Genomic DNA, 27,490 nt, shown 5'->3' with positions numbered 1-27,490 from the left:
TTTTTGAAAGCCAATGTCCAAAGATTATGGTTTTATCAAAAGCTCTAAAGGCTAAACTCTCTAAGTGTCCCCAGTGGAGTTGCTAGTCTGTTGATGCCTCGCGGCCATGCTCGCACGTGTTCTCTCAGATGCGAGGAGCTTGAGAGCTCAATTATGTGCGAAGGACGATATATCTCTGGTGTATGACTGGAATTTGATTCAATTTTAAGGGAATCACCAAAGATAAGTGAAGTCGCCACCAATCATTGGGTTATTTTTTAAGGTGTGATTGGTCACCTGACTCTATTTGATTTTATTACCAATCCTAGGCTAAGAAAAATGTTGTTTTTCCTAATCTAATATGGATGGATAAAAAATCTTGATTCTTGAGTTCGAAAATCTGGTTACGTGCGGGGAAGGTGTTAGGCACCCCAAAACGCCTGTCCATAGATAGCCCTTTGTTTTGATAAAACCTTAATTTTTGAACATTGGCAATAAAAAACAAGCTATTGGCATTAGATTTTGGGGCTGTAAACAAATTGGGCTTCGAAGTTTGGTTTCAGAAAGGGTGTGGTCCCAATCAATGCTTTCCTAGTGTGTTTGGAATTGATGCCAAATTTCCATGGTGAAAATCTGGCAGCATTTCACCTTATTTTCGTGGTAGAAGTTCAATAGCACTTTGCTTCAGGTGCATAATAGCACACTCAACACTATTCTCACCAAGCTTTCGCTGTAAGAATATGGTAACAGGGTGCCCTATTTTCATGGCAAAAATCCGAGTTTCGCATTTGGTGCACTATGGTGCACCGACAGGATTTTGTGCTTGTGTATACAACGCATGCCAAAATGCTCATGCTAGGACGAGCTGAAGCCCCTCAATGCATCAAGCATATTGACGCACGTCGCATACACAGGAAAACCAATGTCACTTGGTGACATGGATTGAGACAATCACAATGCGATGACTATGCACACAATATGGCAAGAGTATGCACCTGCAGCAAATGCCTTAAGCACATACCCACACCAAAAGGTCAAAAGCTCTCTTGACTAGAGAGGGTCACTCAAATAGCCACGAGAGTTTTTCATACAAAGTGCATGATTACCCACACACGCACAGGCATATATAGATATACATACATCATACACAATGCTATCACATAGAGTAAGAAAGTAAAGCAGACATTGCCAACGTTCCAAGGGTATGGCCCAGCAAGCTACAAGAAATGTAAAACAAACATTTCCATACCAAGAATACAACCCAAGCAAAGAGCAGGAAAAGTAAAGGGGGTACATGGAAGGGAACCTTAATACATGCTCTAGAGAAGAGGCTAAGAAAGAGAGGGAAAGAGAAAACCACTTAGGAGGGTCTATGCCCCCTAATTTAATGAAAATTTCCCTTTTTAGGCTTGCATCCTTGCCCTTTTTGCTCGTGTCTTGGGAGTCATGCCCTTGCTCCATGCGTGTACATGCAACAAACAAAGGATGCAGCCAGCAGACATGCAAAAGAGATAACAAAGAAACAAGAGAGCTAAATGGGGGCAAACAAGCATGTTCTCAAACAAAAGGTGGTGTCCTAAGAGGACAAATGTAGGTTTGTATCGGGTGTCCGTAGTTCCATTGGATTAGAGTATGGACAACATATGTGCCATCAAGCAAAATTCCTAAAAGGAACTCGAGGTCTCGTGTATCAAAGATGGGTGTGAACCCATATGAGATAGTAGGAATTAGGCTTGATGAGACAAACAAGCAAGCACTCATGCATGAACATGTAGACAAGCATGCAAAGATGAAAAAAAAAAAACCAAATGGGTGGCACAAAACAAGCAATGTAAGCATATCATCGCATAGAGCGGAGAAAGGGTTTGAATCGAGCAAACCACCATCACGGGGATGCGTTCTCACAAGTGGTTACACCTAAATAAGCCACAAGAAGGATGGATGTAACCACACAAGAGCAAGCCCACGAGGGGCACCAAGCATGGCAAAGCCTAGAGCTAGAGAGGTAAACATGGATACAAAGCATAGAAGCAAACAAGCATAAATATGCATATAGGAATGATCCAAACCCTTTGATATAGGCCAAGGTGTACAGATGTGGCCTATACCACAAGATCTAGATCTACACCCTACCAAAGAGCCAAAACACAAAGAAAAAAAAAGGAGATAAAAGGCTATAGAAGCACATGGCATAGCATCCAACATGTAGATCTAATCACACAAACATGGCGCGGAGCACATAAACACATAGATCTAGACATGAATATGGCACAGAGCACATAAACATGTAGATTTAAGCATAAACATGGCAAGGAGCACATAAGCATGTAGATCTATGCATAAGCATGGAAAGGACACATAAGCATGTAGATCTAAGTATAAGAATTAAATCTAGACATATCCTAGCCTAAGAAGGCTAGGCCAACAACATCAAAGCGCTAAATCATGGCAGAAAGCAAGGAAACATGCTTGAACAACCATAGTACATGCTAGGAAGCAAGATAAATCTAAGAACATGCTAGGAAAAGCAATAAAGCATATGATAAAGCAAGATAAAACAAGAACATGCTAGGAAATTAAATAGGTGTGGATTGTAGCTAAAAAGCTACATCCACACCCCTAAACCTCAAATCCAAGGTATAAGAACCAAGGAGAGGAAGATTGAGAGCAAGAACACTACCTTTTGATTGTTGAGAAAAGAGAGAAATTAAAGTTTTTTGGATGTGTTAGGGAGAGAATTTAGGGAGTAAAAGAGAGAGAATCTGCCCAGAAATTGCTCCAAAAATGTCAAAGATCTTTTTTTTATTTTTTATTTAAGGGGGCCTGGGGGTATTTATAATTGAAATCTGACTGTTCAACTTCCGGCGGCCAATGAGTGGCCGTCGGCCAGCTCCAACAGGCAAAGTATGGCCACCGAGTCTAGTGCTAACATCAGTAATCTTGGCTTTTTCCTAGTTCAACTTCGGATGCATATTTGAAGGCCTTCTTTGACTTGGATTGAGCTAATCTTAGTGCCCTAGAAAGCTATGGATGTCTTATTTCTAGAACACTAAAGAAATTGAAAATCCAATTGTCGGATCAAAATTTATGGCCTTAGGAAGCATGCTGACATGCTTTGCACAGTTTTCTAGATATCTTTGCCGTTTTAGCTCCGATTTCAACCCATGAGTAGTCGTTGGAAAGGAAATTTGATAATCTTCACAATGGCACTACTTCTAACCAGTTCTAATGGATGAATCAAAATTAGGGTTTCTAGTGCCCCTAGGAGTCAATCTCGAATCAAACTTGGTCAAAATTAACAAAAATCTTCGAGTGGCTCAGGTTTGATGTAGAAGCATGAAAAATGTGGTTTTGGAATGATTTTGACCGTCTTTGACTTTCGGTCAACCAGGGTTAACCAAGGGCATTTTGGTCAATTTGACGTGAAATGGCACTTCAAGTGCTCCGATGCCCAAACAGGTTGCACCACGTCAATCTAGATGTTTCCATAGCCCCATGGAGAAAAGATAGTATTTTTGGAATTTTCGGGGTCCGACATGCAAATTGAGAGCAGACAAAATACGGTATCCACAGGAAGTTAATAAAAAAAATGTTTTAATTTTTTAATAGTTTTTTTTTTTTCATTTTACGTTGTGCCAAAAATATTTTACATAGTGTTTTAATGAATACTACAAAATATCGTAAAATGAAAATATTTTCCTGCAAATATTTTACATTGAAATAAACAGAGCATAAATTGATTCTAAATTGTTCCAAAAACGTTTACAGATTGGGAGACCTATTTAAAGGCTCTGTAAAACTTGACAGAAAAGTAAATATATTTTAAAATAAATCCTAATTAGTACCTAACTATAATCAGAACCTAATTTGACCTAAAAAACATTAAAAGCACCTCAAATCAAACAAATAAGAATCCTAAACCTAAAATTTTGAAAATTACAATTAATAAATAAATAAATAATCTAATGGTAGATTTTGTCCTATATCAAATGCCTTGATCCTGGGGGAAAGGGGGTTAGTACATATTAATACTTGATACTTGCACAGTGACACAAATTGTCCTAATTTGCATATGGAATTCAAGGTAGAGTAAAATTTATACTTTTCAAAACTTTTTGCAACCCCCTAAATAGGTGAAAGAATTCCAACCCGTTTTGTTGCACAATTTAAGAAATTCTTGATTTATGTGTGTTATGAGTAATAGGGGCAAAACAACAATATCATGTACTTTATATATAAATAATATTTTATGTGTTAGGTGTTAGGGACATATTTGATTTAATTGGCTAATTCTTTGACAAAACGCACTTTACTTGTAATTGGGTAGATCTAGGATGGGTTTAGTACGTCAAGAAATAAGTGTTCAAGTTTAGTATTGAAGCCATGCAAATCTAACCAAGAAACAAGTGAAGACTGTGCTGCTCATTAAAGCTCAACAGAAGTCTTGACAGAATCCTTTCTATCGAGAATTACTGCTGAAGCTCGACAAAAGCTTGACACAAGTTGTATCTGTCAAGAATTACAAAATCAGGTTTTTCAGATTTGATTACACACATATCCTTGAGTATTTGTGTATGGTTTCTTTTCTCACTACCCTAGACATATATAATGATTATTTAAAGAGCTATCACAAGTGATGCAAGGTGTTGTAAAAGAATAATCCACGCATATTGTGACAGGAGACAGAATTTGCTCTAGTTCATCATATTCTCTGTAGAAGCTACTGCATCTTTACGCCAAGGGTTTTGTGACCAAAGAGCTTCCTAATCTTCATTGTTGGATGAATTGAAGAACTTTGCAGCCAACATCTTCCTCAAGTTGGTGTGTTAGTCACGTACTGGGATCTATGCATCATTGGTTAGTCAAGTACTAGGATTCGTGTATTGAACAGAGAGATTGCCGCTACAATACAAGTCCAATTGGGTATTGAGGTAAGGGTTCAACTGTAGGTTGGTATTAGGTACTGGAATTCCTTTTACTTGTAACCGCTTGTGATTGATAATAGCGAATTCTCGAGAGTGGTGACTTTAAATTTACCCAATGAAGTTGTCTATGTGGTTTTCCTCATTTGTAAACAAATCACCTGTCTCAAACTTATTTTCCACTGCATTTAGTTATTTGATTATTTGTTTGTGCTACCATGCTATTACATGTTATATTGACTTAATTAATTAACTTGGACAATTAATTGATTAATTTAACAAAGGGGTCAATACATTTTTAGTCTATCATTAGGGTTCACTTATCAAACCCTAAACACCTTCACTGTAAACAACATGGTATCAAAGCCATCAACCCACCATTGCCATTAATCCTCCAACCAGCACCCACCAATACTTGTCGCCGGCAACCATAACAACACCTTGCTAGCTCTGATCACCCTAATAGAGACCTCCGACGATCTTGATTTAGTGGCTAAAGGAGTTGTCCAGTGCTGAAGACCCTCTCTCGGGTCTCACAACACCAACTTGACGTCACCTGACCATGAGAGAGGCAGGGTTTTACTCGCCCTCCTCCGGCAACGCATCCTAGCCCACTCACTAATCCTCATGCCACCGCTCCTGCACCTTAGCACCGCCACTGGAGTTTTCCAACTGGAGGTTTCAACCATGGTTTGATTTTCTTCTCTTCTTCAATTCATTCTCTAATTATCTGTTCAGGCAGCCTTAGGTTGATTTGTTGGACTAGACTTTTGTTGATTGATGTTTAGTGGTGGATTGGGCTTTTTTTTTTTTTTTTTCTTTGGTGTTGGTATGGATTTGTTGCTGCCTTGTTTTTGGAATAGTTTGATGTTGATTCTTTGATAGATGAGTTGCTGATTGGTTGAAGTACACTGGTTGCTGGTTGGAGTTTGTTTTAATTCAATCTAGCATATTTATTTAGTGTTAGTTTGTTCTTCAGGTTGCTATTATGGAGTCCATAGATAGTGCTTAGCCCCCTAATTATTTATTATCTCCTGATATGTTATCAATTACTTTCATTCGTCTAAATGGAAGTAATTTTGCTCAATGGGCACAAGCAGTTAAAGTCTTTCTTCTTGGTAGAAAAAAGTTTAATTACGTTATTAATGGACCCCCTTGTACCTACAAACCCTAAATTTGCTGATTGGAGAGCCAAAGATGCACAAATTAGGAGTTGTCTGTGGAATAGCATGGAGTTTAAGATTAGTTGTAGTTTGGTTTTCTTACCAACAACTAAACTTTTTGGGAACAAGCCAAGAAACTTTACTCTGGTGTAAACAATTTGAAGCGGATTTATGATTTTCATCAAAATTATTTCTCCTTGAGTTTGAGTGATTTGTCTTTGGAAGGACTATTATAACAAGTTTAAGGGTGTATGTGAAGAACTCAATATTTTTCAGCCCATCTCCTCTAATGTTAAAATTATGAAGAAACAACGAGATTCTATGCAAGTTGCTCGCTTCCTCTCTGGATTGCCTAAAAGTTTGAATCTAACAAAATCAAAAATTTTAGCTAGTCCAGACCTCCCTTCATTGAGTGAAGTTTTTGGTAGACTTCAACATGCCACATTATTTGATTCGAGTACTGCCCCTTTCTCTTCCTCCAGTATTGATGCATTACCTTCTGGTGATAAATCTGCCTTTACCACTTATATGAGGAGTAATAGAGGTGGTCATGGAGGTCGAAGTCGTGGGGGCCAAGGCTGTGGAGGTCGTGACCAAGGGGGTTGTGGTAGTGAACAAGGGGATTGTGGTAGAGGACATGGTGAGAAGCATACATTAGATGTTTGTTGGAAGTTGTATGCTAAACCCTTGACTCACCAAGCTAGTTTTCAAGTTCAAGAACCGCCTTCACAGTCACTTCCACCAACATCCAGAGTAGTCTCTATTCCTAAGGAAGAGTACAATCACCTCTTATCTCTACATTCCAACTTTGTTAGGTCTGATTCTACTGCTACTTTGGCTCAACAAGGTACTTTCGCTGCTTGTCTTGCCATTCAGGACCCTTGGGTCATTGACTCAAGTGCTACTAATCATATGACAGGTACCTCAGGTTGACTCTCTGACCTTGAGCAATCTAGTAGTCTTCCCAATGTTACATTGGTAGATGGCTCAGCCACTACAATTTTTGGTTTGGGCACTGCCAATCTTAGTCCTAATCTTTCTCCCTCTTCTGTCTTATATATTCCTGATTTTCCTTTTAACCTTTTGTCAATTACTAAGCTTACTAAAATTTTGAATTATGCTGCCATTTTTTTATCCACTTATTGTATCTTTCAGGATCTCAAGATAGGGAAGATTATTGGTGGAGGGCATGAAGCTGGTGGACTTTATTACCTGGATCAATGTGATTCTTACTGTTTAGTGGCTTTTCATTTTTCTATCTTGCCTCTTCAGTATCATTGTCACCTTTGTCATCCATCTCTCAAGAATTTGAAGTCATTAGTTCCATCGTGTCGTCAAATTGAGTCTTTACAATGTAAAGCATGTCATTTGGGTAAACACCATAAGGTGCCTTTTGCCTCTAGGCGTAAGAGTCATGTTTGTAGTCCTTTTCATTTAGTTCATTCTGATATTTGGGGTCCAATAAACACTCCCTCATTGTTAGGATTTAGATATTTTGTCATTTTTGTTGATAATTATTCTAGAGTCACCTATCTTTATCTTACGAAAGAACGGTCTGAATTGTACTCAATTTTCAAATCATTTTGTATGTAAATAAAGACTCAGTTTAATGCTTCACTACGTATTTTTCAGTCTGATAATGCTCATGAATATTTTCATACATCTTTGTCTCAATTTTTTGATGATCATGGTATAATTCACCAATCTTCATGCCCCCATACTCCACAACAAAATGGTGTTGTTGAACACAAAATGCGTCATTTGTTAGAGGTCACTCGTGCCTTAAAGTTTCATATGCGTGTTCCCAAATCATATTGGAGTAATGCTATTCTCATTGCCTGTCACCTAATTAATCGTATGCCTTCCACTATTCTAGGTGGTCAAATCCTTTATACTGTGCTCTCTCCTGATGCACCTTTGTTGCATCTACCTCCTAAGATCTTTGATTGAGCATGCTATGTTCATATCTTAGGTCCAAGGAGTAACAAACTTGATCCTAGATCCATTAAATGTGTTTTCCTTAGATATTCTCATAGTCAAAAGGGATACCAATGTTACACACCTACTCTTTGGTGTCGTTTCATTAGTGCTGATGTCACATCTGATAAATCTCAGTCCTATTTCTCTCCTTCGGTTACTAGTGACAATTCTTCTACTTGTCTTCCTCTCCTACCACCTGTGTCTCCTATTGAACCTCCTCAAAAACCACTCCAGGTATATTGTCGTCGGCAGAAACCTCCAATAAAGACTTCTACCCCGCACTAGTGATCTAACTCCTGATCCTGCCTCTCTTCCAATTGCTTTGCACAAAGGTAAGCATTCTTGTACCTCTCACCCTATCTCTCAGTTTGTCTCTTATGGTCACTTGTCTTCATTTCTTCATGCCTTTACCACATCCTTGAATTCTACTATTGTTCCTAAGTCTGTCTAGGAGGCTATGTCCATCTCTGGTTGGAAGTCTGCTATGGAGGCAGAAATGTCTACCCTATCTGAAAATGATACTTGGTCTTTAGTTACTCATCCTCCAGAGAAAACTACTGTTGGTTGTCATTGGGTGTATACTGTGAAGTATTTGCCTAATGGTTCTATTGAGCGTTTGAAGGCTCGCTTGCTTGCCAAAGGGTATACCCAGACATACAATGTTGACTATGCCGAGACATTCCCACCTATTGCTAAAATTTCTTCTGTCCAGATTTTGATCTCCTTGGCTGCTAATTTGGGCTAGCCATTATTCCAATTAGATGTTAAAAATGCCTTCTTAAATGGTGATTTGAAGGAAAAGGTGTATATGGAGCAACCACCTGGGTTTGTTGCTCTGGGGAGTTTGGAAAAGTGTGTAGGTTGCATAAGGTCATCTATGGTCTTAAACAATCTCCTAGAGCTTGGTTTGGTAAATTAAGTGAAGTAGTGTTAAAGTTTGGATTGCGAAGTTGCCACTCTGATCACTTTGTGTTTTCTCATACCTCTAATAGAGAAAAGATTTTGTTAATAGTATATGTTAATGATATTATAATTACCTGCGATGACAAGCAAGGTATTGATGATTTGAAAAGATACCTTCAAAACTCCTTTTAAACTAAGGATCTGGGTAAACTTCGTTATTTCTTGGGTATTGAGGTAGCACGATCTAAAGAAGGCATCATTTATCACAAAGGAAGTATGTGTTGGATATTTTGGAAAAAACTGGCTTGTTAGGATCTAAACCAATGGAGACTCCTATGGACCCTAATGTCAAATTGTATGAAGATCAATGGGAGATGTTATCTAATCCTAAGAGATATCGTCGTCTAGTTGGTAAACTAAATTATCTCACAATTACTCACCCAGATATATCATTTGTAGTTAATGTTTTGAGCCAATTTATGTAAGTTCCTCGCCTTCCACATTAGGAGGCAATTATTCGGATTGTGAGGTATCTTAAAGCGCATCCAGGCCGTGGTCTTTTGTATAAAGCTAGTGGTCACCTATGAGTAAAAGCCTACACTGATGCTGATTGGGCTGGATCACCATCAAATAGAAAATCCACTACTAGGTATTGCACTTTTCTGGGAGGAAATTTGATTACTTGGAGAAGTAAGAAACAAGCTGTTGTTGCCAGGTCTAGTGTAGAGGCTGAGTATAGAGCCATGGCACACACATTATGTGAGCTTATGTGGATTAAGCATTTACTTGAGGAATTAAGATTTGTTGTGAAGCTGCCTATGACTATGCATTGTGATAATCAAGCAACAATTTACATTGCCTCCAATCCTGTGTTCCATGAGTGAACCAAGCATATTGAAGTAGATTGCCATATTACTCAGGAGAAAGTAGAAGATGGTTTAATTGCTACTCCATATGTTTCTACAAGAGTCCAAATTGCTGATATGTTTACCAAAGTTTTATGTAAGACTCGCTTGGGTTTATTATGTAACAAGCTAGGATTGTATGATATATACTCTCCAGCTTGAGGGGGAGTGTTATGACTAATAGGGGCAAAACAATAATATCATGTACTTTATATATATATATATATATATATATGATATTTTATGTGTTAGGGTTTACTTATCAAACCCTAAACACCTTCACCATAAACAACAATGTGAATTTTGAAATGAATAATTTTTGGTACATAATATCTTTTACAATATTTATTATAATTGAAGCAATATCGTTTTTGTATAAGTTTATCACTCACACTAATTTTGACTGAAATCAAACTTTGCTATGCTAAAACTAAATTTTATGTTCGGTTATGAAAGTTCACATTTTTTCAGATATTTCATTTGATATACATTTGATCATTTGTGATTTGCCTCTAGTTTTGAAGGGAATTGAAACATCTTCTGTGTTAGCAATCGAAGATTTGTTTTAATTGAATGGTCGGATTTTCTAGTCAAAGCTAGTCAAACTTCTTTTTTGCCATAGAACTCCTGAGTTTGACTTAATTTTATAAATTTAGCCCAATTGTGGTGTTTGGGGATGATTTTGTGGTCGAGTTTGTTTTCAGTTGAAATTAGATATTCTCAATTTTCATGTTTAAACAATAATATACTTTGAAATAGACATCTTTATTTCAGAGTAAATTGGAGGGAATTATGATCTGTTGGAAACTAGAGTGGTGATTTCCTAGATAACGTAAAAGCTATTAGAAGTTATCATATTAGAATGGGGGAGAATGACCCTCTAAAATGAATAAAATTAAATATTTCAAATCTAATTATGTATCAAGTGTCACTACATTCATTTGAAGTTTTAAATGATGTGACACCATGTACACTGTTAAGTTAAAGAAAAAGAATCTTAACTTATTTCCAAGTGAAATTGAGAAGATCAAAGACGTGTTTTACCTTAATCTGACATCACATTGGGCGGTTTTTAAATTAATAAGTAGTCTAAAATACCACATCGATCAGTTAATAAGTGAGTCTTTGGTTTATATGCCTCGCTAATACTTACAAAGATGACCCTTTTGTAAGTGCTAATGTTCCACATCAGTCCATTAGTAAGTTTTCAGTTAAAAATTGAAGTAATAACCAAATTGAAGTAATATCAAGGAAAAAACTATGTGATTTACATATATAAAAATACAAAACATCAGCACACAATTACTTTGTATAGAGATATAACTTTCATACATCAGGCCATACAATCAATCCAAAATCTTTATATCCATCAAGGTGAGAAAACTTTGTGGATCCTCCAAAAGAATTTGCTAAGATGGTTTTTTTCCAATTGTGACAGGATGTGTTTGCCATTGTCTACATGCCAGAAGATAAGATAGAACTTTGTGATCTCTATTGACTCTGAGCTGCTCTTGTAGCTTTCATACCAAATCCATGCTTTGCCTTCTCAACCCTGTTCAAAACGTCAAGTAAGATTTGCTTTGAGTCCATTTCTAGTTATTGAGAGTTCAAAATATAATAAATGAATAAATTATAAATGTTGAAAACTTCATAACAGGAAGCACGAGATCATGTAAAATTTAAAACAGGTTTTATCACAACAATTGAAATTGAAAGAAGATGACTTCATCCCTACGACAATTTCATTTAAAGGCAGAAGAACCGGAAAAGGTTTTTTTTTTTTTTTTTTACACAATATAAATAGTTTCTGGGAAATATATACTCTTCAGTTTTCACACTTTCAGCCAAGGACAATGACTTTGGGTCACAAAAAAGGGAAAGTGAAATTGGTTCTCTTATCAATTGAAGGTAACAGATGATGCAGCATGTGAGATCAAGCATTTAGAGTATCCACAGCAGTGGAGCAATTTTTTTTACTATTTGGCACCACAAAAAACTACTTTATCTATTTTACCTACTTATTTTACAAAACATCTAGTATCAGTGGATCTATTTTAGTTTTAAACACAATAAAATAATATAAACATCCATTACAATAAACTACCAACAACCACCACGCCCCAAACCCAATCACACCCAACAGTCACCAATTGCCACCATGTACATCCCACAAACCAATCAATGGCACAAACCACAACTACTGCCAACCAGGAACAACCACCCACAACCACTGCCAAAAATCCAAATTAGTCAAAAACCACCACACAAATCACCACCAACACAGCCACTCCACCACTGACCCACGAAACCCAGCCACCATGAAACCCAGCCAAACCGCCACCACAAACCCAAATAAACCCACGAAATCCAGCCACACCACCAAAGCCAAATTCCTCTGCCTTGTTTCTACCTTGATTGGTCTCACGGCACTCTTGAGTTCGATGAAGGCGGTGCCAGTGGAGTTAGGTGGGAACAAGGTTTAGGCGTGGTGGGGCTTCGGTCGACGATGAAGCTTGGGTAAGCAATGGAGCTTGGACCGGCGGTGAGATGGAGGACTAGGCTTGTCGGCGTTGGGTGAGTGGTGAGATGGAGGACTGGGTGAGATGGGTTGGTGGCGTGGGCGAGATGGGTCCGCAGTGTGGGGCAGGGAGTAGGCTGGTGACAGTTGAGAGAGAGTTGAGAGAGCGGTGACTGAATCAGGTTGAGAAAAAAAAAAAAAAAAAACAAACAAACAAACAAAAAAATATTTTAATAGGAGATAGGAATAAAAAATCATTTTTTTTTATCTTTCAGCTACAGTGCACAGCCATATATAGCTGTGCACTGTCGCAAGGTAGGTAAAATATTTACCTATAGCACCACTATTGTAGTGCCCTTTTTGTATATAGTGGTGCTAAAAATAGCTTTTTAACACCACTATTGTGGATGCTCTTAATGACAGTACTGAAAATTTGTGTCAACTTCTTTCTCTTTCGCTAAGTTACACACACACCTTGTAGGTCTTGAAATCAAGACCTCATCTTCTACCTTATTCTTTACAAGGGAAAGGCATACCATTTGAGTGAGAGCTCCTTGGCGTGTTAAAACTGTATTACTGGAATATTTATGTCCAGAATAAAATATTGTAGTGCCTATAGCACCACTATTGTAGTGCCCTTTTTGTATATAGTGGTGCTAAAAATAGCTTTTTAGCACCACTATTGTGGATGCTCTTAATGACAGTACTGAAAATTTGTGTCAACTTCTTTCTCTTTCGCTAAGTTACACACACACCTTGTAGGTCTTGAAATCAAGACCTCATCTTCTACCTTATTCTTTACAAGGGAAAGGCATACCATTTGAGTGAGAGCTCCTTGGCGTGTTAAAACTGTCTTACTGGAATATTTATGTCCAGAATTTCTACTTTTATATATATATATATATATATATTTTTTTTTTTTTCCCTAAAACAGGTTAAATAATTACAAGAATAAGGATTAAAAAAAATTGAAGCATGCTTTGACCGTAAGCCTGAGAGAAGAGGGATAGAGATTCAAACTATAGTTTTCGCTTCATGAGGCGTGGTCCCCAACTGATTGTGCTACTCCTTGGGGTTTACAAGATATATATTAAATTATCAAATAATTATAAACTTAGAATGTTGTACACATTACAAAACGCATCTTCACTGCCCATGTCCATCTACTCCCCATCATATTGCGCAGGCCAGCTCTACTTATGTTGAGGTTATAGTGCTATGCGATCCTTGACTGAAGGATACTGATTTGCCTATTATTTTACTATATACCCGTCTCCAACCTATGATATTCTCTAGCTATTGTCTAGTATTTAAAAGAAATGACTTCAACATGGAATCATGATTCTCAAGTATTGAGACTTGATCTATGGGGTAAAACTAATATGCGATGGAAGGATCATTAGCACAAATGACAAACATATTGACTTTTTCTAATAGCAATTATAGCAATTTCCCTATATTTTAAGTAACTAATAAGTAAAAAGAAATGAGGAAGATATTTATAAGCAAAAAAGAAGAAGAAAAATGGAACTCACGTTGGGGCAAGTTTGCCAAGACTATCTAGCTCCTCACCAGTGTCCTCATCCAGGACTCTCCCGGATATCTCAATGATGTAAGATCTATCTCTAGCAGTGGGAAGCCCTCTACTAGCAAGCAAATCTAAATCTTTTTGATGAAGCTCTCTCCCATTGACAAAAACACCAGTATTTCCACCAGCACAATTCTCTGGCATGGAATAATTAAACTCTTCAATGAACGGCTGCAAGAGAAATGTCATTCATCAGCAATACAGCAAGGAAATAACCAATAGCATACAACTAATGCACTAATACTATGTGGACTTACGGGAATTATGCCAAGACAGGGCCCACCCATTACACCCCAGAATCCAGCTCGGAAGTCATACCTGGTTTAAGCAAGTTGAACAAACACAAATCCATTAAAACAACTGCAGTAAGAAAGATGAGCGCATGATTCTATCAAAAGCAAAGTAACAACAGAGAACATTTATAATAGTATTTAATGAAGAATATTTTGATTTCCATGTACGAGAATCAAATAGTATGCATGTAAAGCAGAAAGGTTATACCACATAAATGAGAACCAGTTAGCTGAATCTACTTACCAATATTTCCCAGGATGAATTTGTCCAGCCTGCTTTTCAGCCTTCTTAACCACACGTTCTGGTATGAGATGCCCATTTACTGATATGTTACTTCTGCTGCGTTCATCTGTTTGATTAGATCTAGATAAATCCTTAAAGCTCTTCTTGATAATGTTTGCAAAAAATGAATCACCCCCTTTGTTTCTGGGCTGATCATCTTCTCTGCCTGCATCACCAGAATCTTGAGAAACCCCTGTATTAGAGTACTCATTGAATGACACCTCCATCTCAGTTGCAAGTGATACCTCTTTCAAAGAATTTTGACGTGAGGCAGCCTTATTAGGTTTCACTTTCTCTTGATCTGAACGACTACTTCGATTTCCCTTCCCCAGCCGGTTCACTGCATGATTATTAGAAGAGTAATCAAAATGGTCTTGAAGTGGTGAACCAGGAGGTGGTGGAGACAGAATGGCCCTAATTGGCCTCTGAGTGGAGTTGTTCACCTCTTTTGAAGCAATTAAGACTTCTGGACCATTTTCTTCATCAGAGGTGCTAGGAGATGAAGAATGAAAGTTCTCATGAGCCTTGTTTGAGTTCAAACCTAGGCCCGTAGGCAATGAAACAGGTTCTCTATCTATTGACTGAAAATCATAACCAGAATCATCATAATCAGAAGAGAAATTAGCACTAATCCGATTCATATGGCTTTGGAAATGTGGAGCACTATCTCTCACTACCTCATTAGAGCTACCATCAACATCTATTGGAATATCCTTTGTTTCAGCATGAAGTGAAAGAACTAGCTTTTTGTTGACAACAGCAAAATTGATTACCGCAGAACAGGCCCCACAACGCATCTTTTGTTGATTCGTCACTGTAAGCAGTACTTTCTTTGGAAGTTGCAGTAGCCCAAAGCAATTATAGCACGTAAGAAAGGGGGCACCACCAGCTATGGGACGGCGATGGCGGCCACCACTGGCTAACACAACCCTACGAGGATGGCAGCGAACAAAACCACCCATTTCAGGATTAAAATCACTTGGCCATCTTGTGTGGCATTGTGCATCACTAATGTTTGATGGAGGAATCATAGTCCTAGAATTATGAACACATGGACCAAATGCCCCAAGTTTCTCATAATGGTACATAGCAGGATTGTTTGGAACATCAGGAAACCTCTTATTGCAAAAAGAAGGGGGTCGAACTGGAGCTGAAACTCGATGAAGTTTGTCATAGCAATGTAAACAAGGGCAAGAAGGCTGGTGAAACACTGATTTAGGTGGGTATGGCTCAAATGAGTCAGGATTAGTATCAATATACTGCCCAGAATAGTACGGATGTAATGGCTGTTGAGGGTATTGACCAGCTAACTGGTGTGGATTTCTCCTGAGCATTTGAGATCCAAAAGGATCACCATATCCAGGATTATGCATCGAAGGATAGAAGCTATGGCTATGCATAGCCACTTCATGCCTGTTGGTATAAGGATATGGATCAGGCCAATGATTTGAATAAGGGGGTCCCGTAACATGTTTATCAGGAAACTGCCTATTTGACACTGAAGAAACATTTTGAAACCAATTATCAGAGCCACTAGGGGGTCCAGTAACGTGTTTATCAGGAAACTGCCTATTCGACACTGAAGAACCATTTTGAAACCAATTATCAGGGCCACTATAAGGATCCGGAGGAACCATCCTGCCATCAAGAGGAACCTTCTCTTTTGGTTTATCAACCACATTACAAGACCGACTAAGTTGATCCTTTAGCTCATCCAGCTTCCTCAAAAGCTCAGCTCGATCTTCTTGAAGATACTTGACCCTACTAGCCCCATCCGGGTCATTAAGGTTTGTCAATGGTTCCCCATAATTATAAGAAGAGTCCACATTGTAATTTGATGGGCCCTCATCAGGATAGTTTGAAGTTGAATACCTCACACCTTCAACATCACTTCTTGTTTTTCTTTGAAACCCCTCCATCTCACCTCTCTCCCCCATTTTCCAATCAGACATTTGTCCCACTCTTAGCAACCCACTTGTAGTTCTAATTTCAGGATTTAGTTCCCCTTGCTCCCTTCCCATTGCACCAACCGATTCATTTCTATCTGCATTCATATCAAGACCAGTCTCAGTGACCCATTTATCAGTTGTAAGCTTAGATTGATCGTCATATCTCTCACCATGCCCAACATCATCCTTCTCTGAATCCACTTGACTACATCTCAAAGAGCCACCATTTGGCTTAACATCAGTATCAGAAGCATCACTCAAATCAACCATTCCTTTCTCAGAGGAATGGTCTAATTTAGCAGGAACTCCAACAACTCTTTCTTCATCTGACATACCATCTGCCTGGACATTCTTCTTTTTTGCTGCAAATTAAACAAACAATAATACTATAATCAAACAATTAAAAATTCACTTTTAAAGAGGGAAAGAAAACCGATTTATTTTCTATTCAGTTGCAAAAAACACAAAGAAAATGCCCAGCAATAATTAAAATCTAGAACCACAAGTTTTTAGATTTCTTTAGGATTGCATTAAAAAATTAAAAATTAAAGCCTCAATCCCGCAAAGCCAATAATCTCCGGATTTTCTTGTTTTTGGGTTCTAATTCTATCAGTGGAAATTTAAAGATTCTGATTAATAGATTTTCTTGTCACCAATAAAAAAGGGATGCTCATATTCCATTCTTTAATCACTATCACTAGCATTACTGAAAGAAAAAAAGAAATGGTAGTTTGGATTGTTAAGTAAAATAAACATTTTGGTTAGGAAACAGCTAAAATTAGTCTGAAAAAGTAAACAGTGTGAGATGAGTTTACCTCCAAGAACAGCACCGCAACCACCGCACTGATAAACAGAGTAATCGGCGAGCTCAGGGAGAAGATTTTCACACTTTGGGCACCGAACCAACCGTAATTTAGCTGTAATTTCCGCCATGTGAAACCCCAAACACAATACGACGACGTAGTACCAAACAAAACAATATATCTATCTATCTATCAAAAGACAACACAGTATCAAAGTATGTATGAGTTCAGCAGAGTCAAGTGTTGGTGTTGGTTGGGACCCACTCACATTCTTTTCTCAGAACATACATATATTATAATAATGCAATTGTTGTCCTCAGTTTTTTTTTTTTTTTTTTTCTCAGGAACCAAACAGCAGACAAAGGAAGGAAGGAAGGAAGGAAGGCTTATAGAATTTTTTTTTTTAATATTTAATTTCTTGGAAAAGTAATGGGAAGAAGCTGATTAGAAACTGTGAATGGGTCTGGAATTTTTCTATTCGAGGAAACTTTTGTTTTTGTGTTTGAGAGAGAGAGAGAGAGAGAAGGATCGTTTTCCAATGTGGTGTGGAAATGAATCAAATGATATGATGTTGCCAAGGTATTAAAAAGGAAACAAGTAGGGAAGTGCAAAGCTAAAAGTAGTCAAAGCGACGACGTTTGGTTTAACAAAACATGGAGAACGACATCGTTTTCCAAGGATGCCTTGGCATTGCTTTTGGTTCAAGTTGAAGAAAATCAGTAACTTTTTGGTTCAACTCACTCCACTCCACTCCAGTTCTGGCTTCTACCACTCTATCTAGCTATTTTTGGTTTTCCACCGTATTTTTTCAAAACTTTCAACTAAAAATTAATCATTGTTCATGACAGGTGGCCTATAGCAGAATAAATCACTAGTCCAAGGAGTTTTTTCAAAGTGCTGATACTCGGACTTGAATTAGAGAACTTCTAGTCAAATCCAAGACAGCCACTTTGAGACCAAGTGTCCAACCACTTAGCCAAACCCACTAGATTCACTCTATCTAGCTTTACTACTACGTTTTTAGTTTTTCAATAAATTGTCTTAACTAACTTATTTTATGACAAAAATAAATAAATTATTTTCTATACTATTATTTAAATGACTTCACTTGTTTGAAATTCTCAATTTTGATACTCAAACATTCAATCTATTCTCTTACAAGTTTTTCAACTAATAGGATAGATATAAAAGTAAATAAATAAATAAATAATTGTCAATAACGTTTTACTCCAAAAAAAAGTGCTTTTAATTTTTCTTTGAATCTTGAATTTAAGCTCTTTTTTACTATTGTTATGGATGTGTAATTTTAGGATCGAAAATAAGTAGATAACTCCCATCAATAAATCAAAATTTTCCCTTAAAAAGAAAATATAAGAAACAATTGAGGAAAGATGTGTAAATAAAAATTTGGATAAATGAAACATTTTAAAATGAAGAATTCTTTTTCTATACTTTACTAAAAACAAAAACAAAAAAACAAAAAAAGTTTAGATATGCCCACAAATATGGGACTAAATTCAGTACTGATAATAAAGAGGAATGGATATTCCTTTTTATTATTAGTATTAATAAATAAAATATATATATATATATATATGGATTTTAACTCAGTATTGATGAAAAATTATTTTACCTGCAAACGCATAATACTCACTACACTTCTAGGATTTTTTTTTTTTTTTTTTTTTTGGTGATTGGAAAATGTAGTAATCTCAACTATAATGGATGCAAATTATTAACCTTTACCCAACAAAATAGAAGAGCCTCTGAGAATACGCAAATGTTAGTTATTATTATTATGCACACATTTAGTTTCACACCCAATTTTATTATATTTTAAGAGCATTCATATCCTCTCATCTCATATAAAGAAATATATTTTGTCCCACCAAACATACCATTCACATCTAAAGAGGCGTATGCATATCTCATCAAAATTCAAAATGCGAAACATGTGATATCATTCATCAAAAAGTACAAAAACAAGCCTACTTCTGGTGAGGTATTTTGGAAAAAAAACTGTATCTTCTTTTCTTATTCCACTATAAAAGTTTTATGATTGAACTAATTGAAACCTACAAAATGTATTGTTAAATTGGTTAGGTAAAAACAAACTGACTTGTAATGGCCAATTACGAGTTTACTATTAATAACCTGATAGTAAGTTTAATATATATATATATATATATATATATATATATATAACCTGTGTAACCAAAAAAAAAGGGTAACACAAATTAGTGAAAAAAAAAAATCCATCACACAAAACAAAAGAATAATCCATGACAATAAATCATACACAATTATACATGTTAAACAAATATAACCTATAACATAAAAATGCTTAACAAGCAACAACCATAAGGTCCATAACAATGTACTATATACAGTACTAGTCATGCATACTGAGAGTGAGAAGGTATTAGGAGAGAAGAGTGAGAGTGTAAAATGGAGAAGTAAATGAGGTTTTGAACTTTTGATTTTGTATTTAATAAAAACAAAGCTAAGCTATTTTTAATGTAAAACTAGAACATACTAACACTGGGTTAGTCACTTACTTCATACAATATTAAATTATAATATATATATATATATATAATAGTGCGGTTTTATGATGTTTTCTTATCATAAAACTGCACAATGCACCACACAGTGCAATGTTGTTCATTGTCACTTGCGATGTGGTGCAATTACTTAATTTTGTGAGCGGTTTTAGTTGGTTTGGATGCGGTTATACAATTCGAGCAGTTTGGCGAACACCCCTAGTTTTACATAACTCAATTAGAATGCACTAAGTGTCAAGTTGTGATGGAATAACATCTTTCACCCACCCAAAAAAAAAAAATCTCTTTTAAATGGGTCCACCATTAACTCTAGCTATATCATCCATCAATTGCAAATTAGCACCTTAAAATGTTATAAACGTAGGTGTATCTCTGAACTTTTTTCTTTCCCAATTGTTGAGTGGTGAGTTATGATTAGTATACAATAAAGTAAAGTCAATAATGATAAAAAATTTAATTACATTTTTGGCATTTACTAATATGGTAAATTTATACTTATTCTCATTTGAATTTTTCATTGAAATCACTTTTTTCTTTACCACTAACAATTTGTCATATCAAGAAGTTGTCAAATTTTTTATATCTATAGATTTGCTCGTCAGTAATAGTCATAATAAAAGTAACGTAGCATCAATTACAAATTTACAATTACTTATCTTAACAAATTATTAAAAAATATGTAAAATTTATTGTGTATATAGATAATTTTTTTCTTTCAAAAAATTTCTCGCACTCTATAACTATAAGCAGAATAAATTTAAATTATAACAGCCAAATATAAAAATTAAATAACAATTGAATTATAAATTAAAATAGTGGACGAACAAAAATTGATTTGCTAAAATGGCCAATTATCTTTTTATTTATTTATATATATATATATATATATATATATATATTTCTCTTTGTTCGTTCTTTGCTTTTTCTCTTTTTAACTTTATTCCTTCTCTTTGAGAGTCTCTTTATTTTCACTTAAATATATATATATATATATTTTGAGGTTCTTGTTAGTGAGTAGTGAGAGAAAAGCATGGTTTTGGCCGTTGTGAAAAGAAGCAAAAAGAGGTAAAGACGCAGGCGCGTAAAAACTTAGTCTGACAAGTCTGGTTTTCTGACTAGTCTACGATTCTCTGCCCCACACTCCCACCTAATTCTTCAGGTGGGTCCTTATCTTTATCTTTTCCATCATTTCCATTTACTTCTATTTCACACACTCTCTCTCTCTCTCTCTCTCTCTCTCTCTCTCTCTCTCATGTTCTTGACTTTTTGTGAAACTGGAAGGAATATATATAAATTTCAGTATTCTTTAAGCTGCTATCCCCCAACTCATACTCATTCTCATGCTAACGGGACAACCTTCATAAGCATCCAAGTGAATGGTGTGGCACATGCATATTGTTATTATGCATTTTGTAGGGTCCATCAATTTTGAGTCGATTCAATTGCATCAGATAAACATGTAACAAATTCTGCCCAAGCAAATTGGTTGTTAGGATTATGATTTAACACATTGCATAGAGTTTTTAGTTATAATTTCTTTACTTAATGCAGAAAAATACAAAAAAAATCAAACAAAATAGGTCTACTGATAATTATGATTTTACAATTAAAAACGCCCCGTTCCTGTTGCTGAAAGCAGAAATTTAATTTCATATTAGGACAATTATCATCTTTATATAAACAAAAGTTTACATGAATTTGAGGAATTAAAAGTACTAAGTTTACAATATTTTCACAATACTTTAACTGTAAATCTTAAATAATAAGTTATTTTGGTTCTCTAAATCGAATTCATCACTGAACTTACATTTTTGCCCACTAATAACAACTTATTACTTAGAATTTATTGTAAAAATATTATGTGCAAAGCATTTTTTTTTTTTTTTTAGGAATACATTAGTGGCCCCAGCAATTCTATCAATTTTACTTGAAATAGATAGAAAATAATTTTTTTCCTATATATATATATATGTAAGATAGAAAGAGTTCATTTTGAAATTTTAAACTTGATAATATAAAATATTTTTAAATTTATAGTAATATTTAATTTGAATTATAAAATATATTTATTTAAATGAAGGATCCTAATAATACTAGGTATAGTAATAGTAATGTTTATAAGAGCTTTATTAAGATTAAAAAAGAAAAAGAAAAAGAGGATTATGTGACTAGTTGCAATTAAAGAAGTGTTGAACCGGCTTAATTGGTAAAAATGGTCGGTACAATCTTATTAAGTAGTTGTTGGCTTGTTTGTTGCCCTATCTTTCTCAAGTAAATGATCTCAACCCAAGACAAGTTTATTGCTTCTCTTTTTGGTTTGCACTTGTACAAGTCAAAATGTTTTTCTTATATGCAAATTTGAAGATTGAAAATTAGGAAAAATCCTGAAGACCAATTTCTCAACAACCCCCAAGACTATAAGCAATTTGATTAAGATTGCTTCATTCCTTTATATATATATATATATATATATTTTAATAAGAGTCTAAATTGACATTTCAAATTTAAAATGGAAGTCAATATTGGATTATTTTATCATACCCTCTCCTCAAATACTCATTGAAATTTGCCATGGTCGACTACTCTATACGGTAGTATTTGTTTTGTTGTCCTTAGTGTCAGTGACCACGGAGTTTCAACAAGAGGCAAGAGTGAATAATTTTTTTTGATACAAGATAGAATTCTACTCTAGCCTAATCTAAGTGTATATGTGTGTGAAGCTCCCTCTTGGAGACTTGAACCCCGGCCCTTACCCCCCACACTCTACAAGCACTTATATTTGTGGAGTGACCATTGAGTTTCAACAAGAGGCAAGAGTGAATAATTAACCAAGTTGGATGGTCCTCGCTCTAAATGGATCGAAGCGTTACCAGTTGGCAGAATCAATATTTGGACGGTTATGATGATGGAGTCTTACTGAGAATAATTGAGATTCCCTGGACGTTGAGAATAATATTAGCAAAAATAAATTGTGTTTGGATACCGTTTATTTTGCTGAAATTGAAAAATTATTATTGAAAGTACTATAAATAAAGATAAAAGTTAGTTGAAATAGTATAGTGGGACCCATGAATAGTAGCAAAACTAAGCTGAATAGTGAAATAATTTTTATTTTTCATTCTAACCCAAACGCACACTTGGTCTTTATATTTTGGACTGATTTTTGTTTTGGTCCCTACATTTTAGTCGTACCTACATGAATCTCTAAAAATTGAAAATTGTTATCACACTAATGGAAATAGCTTACATGACAAACGGAGTATATTGCTGGCACATTAAACACTGACGTGATTATTAAAATAATATTTAAAAATTTTATTTGACATTATTAAAAAATGACACGTAAGGATTTTAATAAAATAAATAAATTTAAAATAATTCCTTTAAATTTTTTTTTCTTTCCTTTAAAACAAACCCAAAAATCAAATAAAAAAAAATTAAATATTTATGTAAATCTCTCTCTCTCTCTCTCTCTCTCTCTTATTTTGTTGTTCACCATTGATATGGGTTTAATTTGGGTTTGATTTGGGTTGGAGAGTGAGAAGGGCCCAGATAGGTGGAGGAGGTGAAGGTGGAGGTGGAGGTGGAGATCAATGGTTGTGAGTTTGATTTGGGCTCAGATTAGTGGTTGTAGATTGGTAGTGGAGGTGGAGATCGATGGTGGGGGTGGAGAGAGGGGCTTAGATTGGTGGTGGTGATAGTGGAGGTGGAGATTGATGGTTGTGGGTTTGATATGGGCTCAGATCGGCGAGGTATGGCCATGGGTCTGTGGGGAAGAATGGTTTTCAAATGCTCATGGTGTGCTTGTCATACAAGGAAAAACTAGAAATCGTTTGGAATCCACCTTATCAAGGTGTTTCAAGGCGTTATAAACGAGAGAAATTTTTTATCAGCAATAAACTCAGTAGAGAGTACACCAGTTTCATGCATGCTTGTACCATGGGATTTATAATTTTGTATTTGAGTTAATTTTCTGGGTTTTTTGTGTTTGTTTCCCAAGAAAATTTCTAGGCATTTGTTAGAGATTATTTTGTTTACTGGGTTTATGGATTTGATTTACTAGAGAATTTTGTATTGATTGTGTTAGAATTTATTGAGTTTGATTATGAGTGGGTTGGCCGATTGGATATGTGTTGAGGATCATTTTTTTGGCTCACGTGGCATTACTTCATTAACCCATGTCATATCAACATATTATTGATTTTTTGGATAAATCTATTTAAAACCCAAAATAAGCTCATATCTCATTCAACTACATGGATCGGGCTCACATGGCCCGCAAGATCCTTACTTCAAGAGGCGGATTCATGGTCCACATTTCCTCTTCATCAATTGGGATCATAACCCCACGATATTATCAACATCAATATATGGATTGGGGTTAAGCAATGAATCAAAACTCACGGCCCATATTACCTCTCTTATACTCATGGCAAGTGGCTTCTTCAATAAGAGCCCATATTTACACAAAATGACAACAAAACCTGAGGTACGTCATCTCATCTTCGGCTTATGACCCAAGCTCATAAGTCTCTTTAGGGAAACTTTGGAAGTTGTAGTTTGGAGGGCCAAGAGGTATGTTCAGTAAAACTCTAGCGGTTTAAAGTTGATAAAAGAAACATGTTGCTTGGTGTGTCTTCTCCAACTCCCTAAACTCTGATGAGTTTGTGTGTAGCGGGTAACATATGGTAAGCATCTCTTATCACGTAGCACTTAAAATGATAGAATTCTTCATTGCTCTTTTTCTAAAACTTAATATTCATCATGTGATAAATACTCAATATCTCCAACCATCTAACTGCTGGGTAACTGTTCATTCAATCCCCAACTGTTGCTATATAAATTTAGAAATTTCATTATATTATTCTACATAAATCTCATTACTTCTTTCAGCTAAAATCCATCTCAAACACATGGCCTAATCTGATTGGCTATCTTTTATCTCCAACTATATATAAAATATTCATGATATCTTTTATACCTAGCTGCTGTCTACCACAATCAAACCATATGTCTCTACCAGCTGCCAGAGAAGAGCATTAAATACTCTTCTTACTCACCAAGATTATGTCACAACACAATGAGACATTGACCAAATCTCTAAAACTTCCTTAACCTTCAACCAATCCTTCTATTACTTGCTAGAAATGTGTTGTAATGGAACCTTGGACCAAAAATACAAGCACCCGAAAAGGAAACATTTCCAGTTGAACCCCAGCAGTGCATTCAGCACTTGACACCTGGCTGGAAGTGATATCATTAGCCATTTAATGCTGAAATCCCAACAATCAGCTGTTATATCCAAAATAGCAAGATACCCTTCAAAGAGATCTTACCATTTTCAGCCAAATCCATCCAATAAATGCTAAATGTCCTCTCCAGCAGTTTGAAATCACCCATCTGACCTCATTGGCTTCTTCCCAAAGCAAACAGCTGTCTTATGACAACTATGACAACTGTCTCATGATAGCTGTCACAGTTTTTCCTGACAGCTGGGACAGCCTTTTTAGAACAGCCGTGACAGCTGACCCAATAGCTTGAACATTACTGAAATTTTCACATTTGGCTAAAACCAAAACCAACTATTGAAACTACATTTTTCTTGTCAAAATACTTTCCTTTTCTGCTACTCTTTCCCCAGCAACTCTTACCCGAAATAGTAAGAACACCTTAAAGCTAAACATACCTTGTTTTGCCAAATCTTAAGATGGATTCTCTGAAAATTTATTGCTATTTAGGACAGATTTTGGCTGATATTATTTGCTAAAATACCCCTTTAAACTCAGCTAAATGGAACCCTTCATCAACACCTCAAAGGGGGTACACCAAGAGAGAAGAACAACTCTCTCAATAAACTTCTCTATTCTCTCTCCCTCTAATGATCTTTTGAAGCTCTTAATAAGTTCTAAGCTTCTGAGTTTTTTAGTTTCCAGATTAGGAACTAAACTCTTCAGCCCTTAGCTCATAAATGCCTTTATAAGCCTTCATACAATCCTAGTAGAAAATCCCAACAGTTTTGCTAAACACACTACAATACTATTACTCTCTTATACTCATCATTTCACTCTCCATATTCTGAAAATATATATATCTTGCTGCTCATATCTCTAAACATCTCTTTCTTCACTTCTCTTACATAATCTCATATACACTTACGACACCATTACATATAACACACCACAACTCTTCTAAGCTCCACTCTCATATTCTCTCAGTCTGAAAATCTACTGTTTTGCTGCCCATAAACACATTTCTATACTCTTTTCTTACAAAATCTTTCCTTTTGGAAAGCAATTTCTACAACTTCTCCAGCAGCTATAATCTCATATTTTTACTATCTTTAACCACCATATTTATCATACTTCCATATATCATACATACTACATCCCACAAAACATCTATATCTTTTACCATCCTTACACTTCTCAAAAGATATCAAACACTCATACTAAAAGCCCTTCTCATGGAAGGTATGAACTTTTATTACTAAAGTCCTTCTTCTAGAAGGCACCAAGATCTCGTATCAAAGTCCTTCTCTTAGAAGGCACAACTACTTCTTACATAAAGCCCTTCTCTTAGAATGCACAAATACTTCATGCAAAAGCCCTTCTCATGAAAAGCAACACTATTTATAACTTCACAACAACTAAAAGAGCATTGTCAAGGGAAAAACTCATTTAAGTGCATGATAAGAGGGGCAAGCTTAACTAGCCCCTACACACAGCTGGACATACTTTCTCTCTCCCTCTAGTTGCACCCATTTTTCCCCCTCAATCTTGAAGTTATAGCAAACCGCCTCTCTACTGCTAGGGTCACTCTGTTGGGATATTATCAATTCATAGAAGCTGTACAGCTGGGGCTACAAACCATCAGAGATAAGTGACTTAGCTTCCATATCTTTAAATTTACATTATTGAGTATATGAATACTTCACATTTAAATACATATTACTTTATTCCAACTATTAACCAAAGTTTAAACTCATTCATATTTTGTGGGACATACACATATGATATTTATGTTTGCTTCAAGGGGATGATTCAATGAAATCATCTCATAAAATAGGCTACTATTATCCTAAAAGTTTTGAGAATTGGATCACTCATCTAAATTTTTATTCTAATTATAAATTACAAATCCAACTTTTTTATATAAATTTTATTAACCTCACATTTACTTTCTATTTTTAGTACATATTTTTTTCCTTCTAACCATCGAGCAATTGTAGCCACCTCTTTCCATAACCATAATCTAAGAAAATGTTTTCACAATTCAACCCATGTCACCAAAATTTAACATCAATCTAATTGACGAGCAAAGTAAAAAAAAGTAAAACTGCAAAAGTTACTTGCATTGCTTCTTTCAAATCCTCAACTCTTTCCCTATCTTCAAACGAGGGAATAATGCTGAGTTGATTTGGTGAAATCTCAATCTAACGCTTTCGAACGATTGAAGAACTTTATTGATCGGATGCAAAAATAGTCTTGAAGTTTATTGAAGATGGGTATTAAGGAGTTAGAGAATTGGTTTGGTTAATGAACTTTTGGAAATTTGTAAATGAACTGTAGATAATGTTTATAGCCATTATTCAATTCGTAGTGTTTAAGGATCGTGTTTGATTAAAAATTAGGAGGATTTGT

General features: G+C 35.7%; 1 protein-coding gene across 2 annotated transcripts; it reads right to left on the bottom strand.

Moving 5' to 3' along the window:
* Positions 1–11,093: 11,093 nt before the first annotated feature.
* Positions 11,094–17,818, bottom strand: LOC115986599 (protein ENHANCED DISEASE RESISTANCE 4). Of its 2 annotated transcripts, XM_031109788.1 has the most exons (6): positions 17,299–17,818; positions 16,654–16,845; positions 14,496–16,578; positions 14,216–14,276; positions 13,906–14,129; positions 11,116–11,404 (listed from the first exon to the last, which is right to left on the bottom strand). In XM_031109788.1, exons 1-6 carry the CDS (start codon positions 17,414–17,416, stop codon positions 11,344–11,346), a joined length of 2,739 nt encoding a protein of 912 aa, XP_030965648.1. In that variant the 5' UTR covers positions 17,417–17,818; the 3' UTR covers positions 11,116–11,343. The 2 variants fall into 2 exon arrangements, with proteins under 2 accessions (XP_030965646.1, XP_030965648.1); XM_031109786.1 differs by having other exon boundaries at positions 11,094–11,404; positions 14,496–16,845.
* Between the last annotated feature and the right edge of the window lie 9,672 nt (positions 17,819–27,490).

This window comes from Quercus lobata, chromosome 4, assembly GCF_001633185.2.
Source record: "Quercus lobata isolate SW786 chromosome 4, ValleyOak3.0 Primary Assembly, whole genome shotgun sequence".
NCBI lineage: Eukaryota > Viridiplantae > Streptophyta > Magnoliopsida > Fagales > Fagaceae > Quercus > Quercus lobata.
Note: the sequence above shows the minus strand (reverse complement) of the source record. Positions and strands in the feature narration are given on the sequence as shown.